General features: G+C 44.7%; 1 protein-coding gene across 2 annotated transcripts in view; it reads right to left on the bottom strand.

Moving 5' to 3' along the window:
• The window catches only part of midn (midnolin), a 33,345-nt gene extending 24,704 nt beyond the window's left edge, over positions 1-8,641 (bottom strand). Inside the window, exons 1-4 of one of the 2 annotated variants that reach the window (XM_078198295.1) lie at positions 8,434-8,641; positions 5,626-6,253; positions 5,202-5,289; positions 5,013-5,075 (exon numbers count right to left, since the gene is read on the bottom strand). In XM_078198295.1, the coding sequence (XP_078054421.1) occupies positions 5,013-5,075; positions 5,202-5,289; positions 5,626-5,837 (363 nt within the window). In that variant the 5' untranslated portion in view covers positions 5,838-6,253; positions 8,434-8,641. Of the gene's footprint in view, positions 1-5,012; positions 5,076-5,201; positions 5,290-5,625; positions 6,254-8,072 lie in introns of both variants that reach the window. The other variant, XM_078198296.1, reaches the window with a different exon arrangement.
• Positions 8,642-10,434: the final 1,793 nt, after the last annotated feature.

Consider the following 10,434-nt stretch of genomic DNA (forward strand, 5'->3'; position numbering starts at 1 on the left):
CCTCACAGGAGAGTTAATAAATTAAATTTGACACTGACCCTTGTAAAAATATTCAGACTGGAAGCTTGGTCAAGAGTTGATGTGAAAGAGTATCTCAAAAAGGGGGGAGAAAAGAGGGAGAATTCCTGAGTTTTAGGGCCTTGGGCAGCTGAAAGCGTGGCTGTCAATGGGGGAACAATTAATATGCAGATGTGAAAGAGGCCAGAAAAGGGATAGTGATCTTGGAGGATTGTAGAGCTGGAGGAGGTTAGGGATGAGGAGGAGGAGGGGTACACCCAGTTGGGCATTAGAGGAGGAGGAGTGGTGTTAGGGAAGGACAGTGTGGTCAACTGTGTCAAATTCCTATAGATATGACTACAATGTTCCAGGGGCAACACTGTCTAGTTTCATTTTGAAACAAAATAGTACAAAGCCTTCTCATGACAGAAACATTGTTATTACATAGGATATATAGCACAGCAACATTCAGCACAACAGTTATGCCTCCACTACCTTTCCTCATCTAAATCTATCACAAACCTCTTTTCCCCTCTTCCCTAGTTGCATCAAGGGATACAGAGCCAAGGTGGATAAATAAAAGATGCATATCAGCTTTCATCTAGATGAAAGGTGGGGCAGGTTCAAGGGGCCTTAAATGCCTAAGACCTAAAGATTTACTGCTTGGACCTTTTGGCCAAAAAAAAATGGAGAAATAGATTATTTTTTGTTTTTAAGTGTTCCACTTTTAAAGTTAGTCAGTCAGATCCTTTCTTTAAAAAAAATAAAAGCTACTTCATAACCTTAAAGTAACACGCTGTTACTGAGTACACTGGCCTCCCTGAAATGGGAGGCCACATCAGGGCTTTGTTTGACCAGCTTTCAAAAATAGTCCCAGCACTCAGCAGAATGGTCTTCCGGTCAACTGCATTCCACATGGAGGCACCAATGGAAAAAAAAACAAGCAACTGCTGCAAGTGAAGGGGGATGGGGAGGGTGGACGCCAGGATTCAGTTTACTGAGGCAAGAGATTTGCTCACATTGCAGCTTTACCGAATTGTGTTTTTAGAAAAAGACTCCGCTCTTTCTGGTCAACGAAATAAACTAAATAAAAATCAAGTTAACGGGGGCACAAATTAAAAGGGGCAGCTCCCAAAAGGAGGGGAACCGGCCGAAACAAAGGACAAAGTGGAAAGGAAACTTAAAACATCAAATCAAAATGTGATTAAAGGGGTCACTAATGCACCCCAGTCCCTGCGGTGCCCAGCAGGCACAGAAGGAGTCAACAGTGCCCTCAAGACACCACATGCTCCCTCTCCAGGGACACCTGGCTGTGAATATAGCCACGGTAGAGGGGCAGACAGGTTGAGCCTATCAACCCACTCGGTAGAAAAAGACTCCCCAGACCGACCGTGTGCTAAATCTCAAGAAGTAGTTTAATGAGCTGGGCCATCGTGCTTACAAAAATTGCAGGCAAACAAGATCGTGTGGAATTGGGTGCTTTAAAAAAAAAAGGCTTTTGAATGCTGAGCCAGTTATACAGAGCGCTGACATTACCATACGCTTGAAACTGATGTCCCCCAGTCAATTGAAATGTGACTGAACTTGAGTGATCACCTAACTTTACCTCATTGCCAGCTGGAGCTAGATGCCATTTCTTCATTAAGACTAGGATTCCTACTTGACCCTGGCTGATGTGCACGGCTGATCAAAACAACTCAAGTTCAGCTTGCACCGTAAAATGCCTAGATTTGACTAGGCGAAAACAAAGAAGTGTCAAATGATATTTAAGGATGGTGAAAATTTTTAAAATGCGTCTATTGGCAATTGCGGTAACTAGCAATAACACTGGAACCAGCCAGCATAGTCCTTTGTGTGAGGTGATTATTTTTCCATTCAGCTTTAAAGTAGGTGCACTTGTTATCTTATTCCACATATATGTTTGACAACACAGTGTGTGTTTTGGCAACTGTGACGCAGCTATAACCTACGTCATTGCTATGCCTCTGCTATTCTGGATTACAAATTTCCAGGATGTCTGTCCTTTCCGAAGGGAAAAGAGGCAGAGGAGTGGGAGGGAGGTGGGGGGGATCATCAGGTCAGCTTGCAGTAAAAGGAATTCTACCGGGAATTTAATGTTCTTTGACTCAGAGATCTGTGAAATGCAGGAACAAGCTGTGATGCCAAGATTGGCTGGTGGTAGGGCAGCTACTACACACACACACACTCATACACAAAGAATCTGATTAAATAAGGATCACGATCAGGGTGGAATAACAGGCTCAGTTAAGATATGCAGTAAGTATATCAAGGAGGTCACTGACGACCCGAGAACAAAGCTATTTTGAGTAGGCATTATTCATGCAATCATTAAGACCACGTGGTGCAGTTGCTGATAACAGTTGCAGACTACGAGGACCATACTTCCTCCACCCCTCTTCCATCAGCCTGACTTAGCTGACTGCTCGAAAAGAATACAGGATTTCCAGTTTAAAAGTACATACTGCCCAGGAAATATGCTTATCTACATTACCAGATCAGTCTGAGCAGCGTTGAGAGAGCGAGAGAGAGAGAGATTGGGCTAATGAACAATGAAACATCATTTTTTTAAAAATATATTAAAAAAGGTACATTTCCAATGAATCTGTCAAGCTCAAATCATAAGGCTGAAATTGCTTGCTTAGCATGTTGCCTGCATCCAATGGGCAAAATATACAACTGAACATTTATTAATACAGTGCCTGGCAGGATCTAGATTTCACACATATAATCAACTACCCTCCTCCCCCCCAACATATCCTCATTACCTGTGTAATTCATAGAATCCCCATAGAGCAGAAGGAGGCCATTCAGCCCATCAAGTCTGCACCAACCACAATCCCACCCTGGCCCTATTCCCATAACCCCACATATTTACCCTGCTAATCCCTGTGACACTAGGGTCAATTTACCATGGCCAATCAACCTAATCCGCACATCTTTGGACTGTGGGTGGAAACCGGAGCACCCGGGGGAAAACCCACGCAGACACAGGGAAAACGTGCAAACTCTGCACAGACAGTGACCCAAGTCGGGAATCGAACCCGGGTCCCTGGCGCTGTGAGGCAGCTGTTGCTAGCCACTGTGCCACCGTGCTGCTCATAAATAAAATATAACAATTGATTCAGAGGATGTTAAAAAGTCATTGGAGGGTGTCTCAAGTCTGATCTGATAGTACTGGAGATCAATTAAAGGCAAAAAGGCTCTCGCTATTTATATATTTTCTTTAAAGAAAAAATCAAAGGTGAGCTTCCCAATGCTATGTATAGCCACAGCCCATTAACCCGAGTGGGAAACAATTGCATTTAACAGCAGTATCTGAAAGGCACCTTTTGTGTCAGAAATAAGCCAGAATTCTGCGGGATCTGAAACAAGAGGAGGAAGCTGGAAAAAACCTCAACAAATCTAACGCTTTGACAAAGGGTCATCTGGACTCGAAACGTCAGCTTTTTTCTCTCCTGACAGATGCTGCCAGACCTGCTGAGGTTTTCCAGCATTTTCTCTTTTGGTTTCAGATTCCATTATCCGGAGTAATTTGCTTTCACCCAACGTCAAACTGTGTTTCTCTCCTGATAGACCCTGCTGAGGTTCCCCAGCTTCCTCTGTCCTGGGTTTTATTTGTGTCGCCTCGATCTACATCATACGAATTGGGTGCTCAGTTTGAATATATGTTGTTTTTGGAAGCAATGCAGTGCGTGTGAGAGAGGGGGTGGGGGTGGGTTAAGATTGAACTGTGTGGCTGCTCTGCCTGGTCCAACTGGGCTACAGATCCGGCCTTTTATGCAGACCTGTAACAAAAGGAGCAGCTTAAAGCATTGAGAAATGTCGCAGACGGCTCAAAGACGGTCTTGACAGCGACTCGTCTGGGCTGCGTGACCAAGTCAGCGCCGCCCCATCCCCACAGCGGTATCTTGTCCATTTAAACCAGACAGGACTTCAAAAGGAAATTGCCTCAGCGGCAAAGCAGGGAAGTAAAATTAAGCTGCAGCATTTAGTCTGGCATTGCCCCTGCATTAATCCGAGTTTTTTTTTAAAAAAGACTCTTGGTCACACATTATTCAGAATAATCAAAATGCATCTTTTAAACAAAAAAAAGCAGCTATCTGAAGCCCATCAGGAAACCTTCTAACAAAAGTCACTGGTAACCGAGACCAGGCGAATTATTATTTAGCAGTTCCACTTTATCGAGAGGGGGGGGGTGGTGATCATTAGGATTAGAAAAGGGGAGATAAATTGTTGGTGAATTTAGGAGGTGAAAGGTGAACTCCACGGTTCAGGAAATCTGGTGGTTGGCGGGGGGGGGGGGGGGGGGAGGTGGAAAGAGAGGCGAGGAGAGCGGGGGGGTGGGAGGAGAAAGAGAAGCTTTTCACTATCGGGTCACGCTACAGGAGGAGGTCTTGCGAGTCGTCACTAGAGGGAGGAGTTTTGGGTCCGAACAATATTCTCTGTGTAGATTAAACACAGCTGTCGTCAAGGAACTCCCAAGTGTTCCATGAAACACGCACACCCTGAACAATACAGAGAAAAAGGGACACAGGGGCTTGGGGGGGGGGGGGTCTCCGGAGCTGCGTTGTAAAACATTCAGACCCCCTGGAGCCGGATCCGAGGGGCTGAATTCACACACCAGTGAAATTAGACACTAAAATTGCGGTTGATAGAAATTGAGATGCAACATTAAGAAATGTAACTGGCCAAATCTATATCATTTGACAAACAGTTGTAACTGACCAAGTCTAAATTAATCTACTACAGTGTTATCGTAACATGCACACAAAGTTTTATTAATAAATGCATATTTTTAAGTGTGAAATTCGCAGGAATCCATTCTCATATAGGCATCTGTTAGGGTCCAAATTAACACAACAGTGGAATATAACTTCGACTTCCTTGCAAGTTTGCGTTTAATTATCAAACACTTCATGTACATATCCAGAATGTATCACGCATAGTCATCAGCTGGGCTATCATTGTACTGTGCTGCCGGCTTTAAACCTTACCTGAGTTTCTGTTAAGCTTTCCAAAGCTTGCATGACTGATTGCTCCGGGCGAGAAGCTTGAGACTTGCGGAGGCAAAAAAATGAAAGATTTAATTTTAGCACAAATCTTTTTAACAAAAGATAAGAAAAATCAAAATGCGACGGCAGACACATCGATATTCGATAAACCAGATCAGACGGCGAGCTTACCATGAGTCCAGCCTCTACGGTAGGGACAAGGGTTAGTTTGCTTCCTTCGGCTACTCCGTGATCTTGCAGCTTTCCCGAATTTAAACGCCTAAAAGTTTTTTTTTGTGAAAAAGAGAAAGCAGAAGATACAATCCAGAGCTCAGAAATATCCCTCCACAGAAGGATCATTTAAATTGCAATAAACAAGGGGAGTGTGGGGGGTGGGAGAACGGCACAAGCTTCACGAACGAGTTCAAAAGGACATCCTAATGGAAAGTTTACATCGCTAGACTTACATTAACTAACAAAGTAACATAGGCTTGGTTATGAATGACTTACTGCCTGGCGCATAAACTGGTCATGGAAATTCGGATGGGGAGGGGAGAGGGGGGTTTTTTGTGGCTTTGCTTCAGAACAAAGGGGGGGGGGGAGCAGTTGTACGTACGTTTCTTTGTGCAAGAGGACTAGACGCTCCTTTGCAACCTTCAAACGCTGCGATAACCTCCTCTTGAGTCCCTCTACTGTCTCGTCTACTGGAACAGAAAGATCATACTGGGCTCCGGTCGTCGTATTGATAACTACACGCATTGAAGGCTCGTTCGGATGGGCCTCGCAAGTTGGGGCTCGGCTGCAGCTCCTGGTGCTTGTATGGTCCATTCGATTACCTCTGACCGGTCTTTTTGAGTCAACAAAAAAGGTCTCTCAGACACTTAAAAGGAATCATGCAATGTCGTGTGCGTGTAAAGAGAAGGTGGATTGGCAAAAAAAAATCCCAACGCTCTCTTGATTAACCAAAAGGGCTGCGATCTTTCTCTTTTATGTTTGGTGGGGGAAGAGGTTGATCCGTTTGAGGCTTTTCCTTTTGTCTTCGAAAGGTCTGGAGTTAAAAGGGGGGTGAGGGAAGAGAAGAGGAGGATGAAGAAGAAAAAGCACAAGTGATTTGAGCCCAGAGCTCTGAACTGTGCCTCTCCCTCTTTCTCTCTCTCTCTCTCTCACACACACAGCCCCTGCCTACAGCCTGACTCTGGCTGACTCCGCCGCGATCCCCGGGAGAGTAATCCTCATAGAACGTTCTGTAACAAAGAAAACACAGCGTCAGCCAATCAGCGCCGCCGCCCTCCCCGCATGTATCCACCTGTTCCCGGGCACCAGCCAATGGGCCGCCACTCCATTGTGACGTCAGGCGCCCGCCCAGTCAGTTTCAGCCATTCACAAAAGACTGCGCCCGCCTGCCACGGTACAGCCGGCTCCCTCCCTCCCCCGCTCTCTCTCCACTCACTCACTGTATACCTGAATTGAAATTCGCAATGAATCAAGAAAACAAAGCTTATGTTTCAGAGCTGTGTCCCAGATCTTTCGAAAGTCTGCGATTAAAAAACATTCCCCCTCCTCCACAAAAAAAACCTATGAGAATGCCCCCCACTCCCCAAAATCCTACACAATTCTCCCATTTATTGAATACAAAAATGCTTGAGAATGAATCAAACGTCAGTCTCTTCCCTCATCTCCCACCCTCCTCCGCTCTCTCTCCACTCACTCACTGTATACCTGAATTGAAATTCGCAATTAATCGAGAAAACAAAGCTTATGTTTCAGAGCTGCGTCCCAGATCTTTCGAAAGTCTGCAATAAAAAAAACATTCCTCCTCCCCCCCAAAAAAAGACACCTATGAGAATGCCCCCCACTCCCCAAAATCCTACACAATTCTTCCATTTATTGAATACAAAAATGCTTGAGAATGAATCAAACGTCAGTCTCTTCCCCCTCTGTCACCCTCCCCCGCTCTCTCTCTCTCTCTCTCCACACTCACACACTATACCTGAATTGAAATTCGCAATGAATCGAGAAAACAAAGCTTTATGTTTCGGAGAGAGCTGCAAATGCTGTACCCCATATCTTTCTAAACTCGGCAAAAAATTCCCCTTCCCCCCCAAAAAAACACCCTTAATGAGAATGTCCTCTTCCTAAGATCCCACACAACCTCAATTTTTCCATTTATTGAATCAAAATCCCCCCCCCCCCCGCCACAATAACCACGTATTGTGCTTAAGAATGAATCAAACGTGCCTGCCAGTCTCTCCCCCTCCCCCCCCCCCCAACTCCTCCAGCAAGCAAATACATTTGTAGTCGAATCTACATACTTCAGTAATGAACATTTGCGTGCAATTTTCATCCACATGGACAATCTTGGACAATAGAAATAAAAATTTCGTCCCTCGATTTGCAGCAAGAAAAGAATTGATGTTTTTTTAATATATATCTTTTGCAATGTATTTGTCCCGAAATCTGGAGCCCGCTTCAAAGAAAAACGCTGAATTTAAATTAGACTTCATTCTAATGTAATCTGACCGATTTTAGTCGGGGCTGGAGGGGGGGTTGCATTACTTAAAATTCTAGTCCGCTCCTGTAAATTAACCATTACACATTCTGAATGATCCCAATTCAGAGACTCCGGCTGCGTGACTCATTGCTGTTTGTATTAAAGCCTGAATTATAAGCATTCCGGTGACTTATTTTTCGGTGCATCAGTACTATAAAGATATTAATGAAAACCTCCGCCAGCTTGCTGTTACCTAACAGAAACGCCACGGTCGCTCAGTAAACGAGCAACAGTGCGACCTTCTGACAAATTGTGGTACTGCTTCACCGAAACGGAACGATTGGTAACACATATATACATTGTTGAATGGTCCGTCCTTATCAATGTCTCAAACTTTTCAAACATTTCCGTGCTGGAAGAAGCAACCGTTTTGGGGAATCGGGAACAAGAGAAGCAGATCTGGGCTAAAAGAAAAGGAACCTCCCCCCCCCCCCCCCCCCGCGATTCACACAGACAACAGTTAAATGGTGCAGTAACAAAGCTATCCCATACAAAGTCCCCACAGTACTTACTCGCAGTCAAACAGTACATATGCCCTTTTCCACATTCGCTCACACAGATTGGCTTCACTGAATACTGAGCTTTTTTTTTAATGGAATTAGAACCATTTAGTTTTGTGGAACTTATACAGCGTGCTTTTTTTTTAGCTGAATGTCTTTAATGATTGAGTTTTTACTAACTGACTATTGTTGCCAGATCATTTTCGTTACACAAGGTGACCTATTCAATGGAGGGCACGGCAATCTTGCGCTCTGACGAAGGGTCATCCAGACTCGAAACGTTGGCTCTATTCTCTCTCCACAGATGCTGTCAGACCTGCAGCGATTTTCCAGCATTTTCTGTTTTTCTTTGTTTTGTATCTTAATGACTTACCAGTTTTAATTAAATCGCACTTATTCTTAAACGGCGGCGGCCTCACTTCATAAAATAGGTTCCTTTAAGTTAGGGGCACCAATTGTAAATCCCTTTCAAGGTCGGGTGGGTGGCTGGCTAGCAGTCCTCCTGAAGTTGCTGCTTTAAAGTGGTTGGCTCGGGCGTTTTGTCTTGCTATTTAAGGAGATAGATGTGACGCCGACGCCCGGGTGTGGTGGGAGTCTGGAAATGCAGGAAGCCTTTGGCGGAGATCAGCAACAAAGGCGGAGCCATAATAACTGGCTGACATCACCAGCAACAGCAACCACAGTCACTCTTTCAGTTTTAGAAGTCAGCGAGGCGAAAAAAAAACAAAGACATTTTCTCACGGGGGATTCGTGGGGGGGGGGGGGGGGGGGAGGGAGAGATTGCACGAACCCCCTCCCTCAATCAGACAAAGTTTGGAGCTTTTGTCTCCTTTGTCGGGATGGGTTTAACTGGCTGGCAACTCGTGATACCTTGGGGCACTCTCTTGGTACAGAACATAGTTACGCGATTACGTGGTTAGGTGGTGTCATAACAAACAGTTATCAACATCAATGTCAGACCTAGGACATTAGTAACGCACTTCTCGGGTTTGTGTTCTGTGCGCGTCATACAGAATGCATTCCCCACAAAAATAATAAGTCAATTCCAATTAAATTGTGGCGTTGCACACATACTTTTGTTCTGTCAGCCCGCTCTTTCCGATAAAAAGTATTTAATATTGAACAGACGTGACTGCCTGTCTGCAATTCTAATGATCAAATACATCCAAACTACTATTCTAAATCGAGCGCAGGATTAATCCCACAGGTTTAGGACAGCGGTACAGATCAATAATGGTTAGACTATGACAAACACGATTCTATTGAATTATCTCTGATTTGCATTATATACTCAAGCCAGAAGTTGGCATCACCTTCGAGCACACACATACACACACACAGCTGATGCTCTCAGGAGAGTACAGTAATAATTTGTCTCAGGGTTGGTCAAATTAACTTTCTCTGTGACTCACAGTTACTGTCATTTTAAAGTCACTATGGGGAATGACTTGAACGGAGAAGGCGTTTCTGTTACTGGCAGTAATGTCTCACACAGGAACACATTTTTCACATTAGAATATCACTGCACTGTTTATATTAGAGAGCTGCTTTTGGACCAAGATTCGTAAACTGTGGATTCGTCTCCAAAACCTGCACATTGGATATAGCTTAAGGTAGGAAAGGCATGGGAAGACTTGGCCAACACATAATAATCCAGCCTGCTCTGTTAAATCAATGGTGTTTGAATCAAAACATTTTTTTTAAATAAAAAGAACAAGAAAACTTAATTACTCAAGTTACAGCGACCCAAGTGACACGTTCCTGAAATTTTATTTTGGAAAGGTTGTCAGCTCCCCCGCCCTCCCCACTTCCCAGTTCAAATGAGATTGGCAGTCAGCTATAGGCAGTAATCCTGGGCACTTCAATGTGCAAGTTGTCTGAGCACCTGGAGTGAAAAGTAGGCTGGCCCCTGGTACTCACTGGGAGGAAAACCCTCTTTTAGCCGACGGGAAAGAATCACAGTTGAAGCCAAGCCCTTGGCTCCATAAACATGTAACTCAGCACCGAGCACATAGTGTGCCCGATGGCTCACCAACTGCCAGCTCGCCACTGACTCACAGCCAGCTGCCTCTGCAATTCCACTGGCACCGATGTGGACACAGTAGTGTCTCTGTGGTGAAATGCAGGAGCCACAGGAAATGACAAATTTGGGAGAATGCTGTCCCTCTGCAACAACCTGCTGAACTGGTTTGTGAAGCAGGCACAACGGCACAGAGCTGAACCTTTTTTTTGGACAAGGCAATCTTTGTCAATTCAGGAGGGTGTTTAATCAATGGGGAATTGGTCAAGACTTTTGGGGCTGGGGAATACCATTACCACTCAGTTCCATGTCCATCCCTCCCACTCATAGAAATCATAGAAACCCTACAGTACA

The sequence above is a fragment of the Mustelus asterias genome, chromosome 26, assembly GCF_964213995.1.
Source record: "Mustelus asterias chromosome 26, sMusAst1.hap1.1, whole genome shotgun sequence".
NCBI lineage: Eukaryota > Metazoa > Chordata > Chondrichthyes > Carcharhiniformes > Triakidae > Mustelus > Mustelus asterias.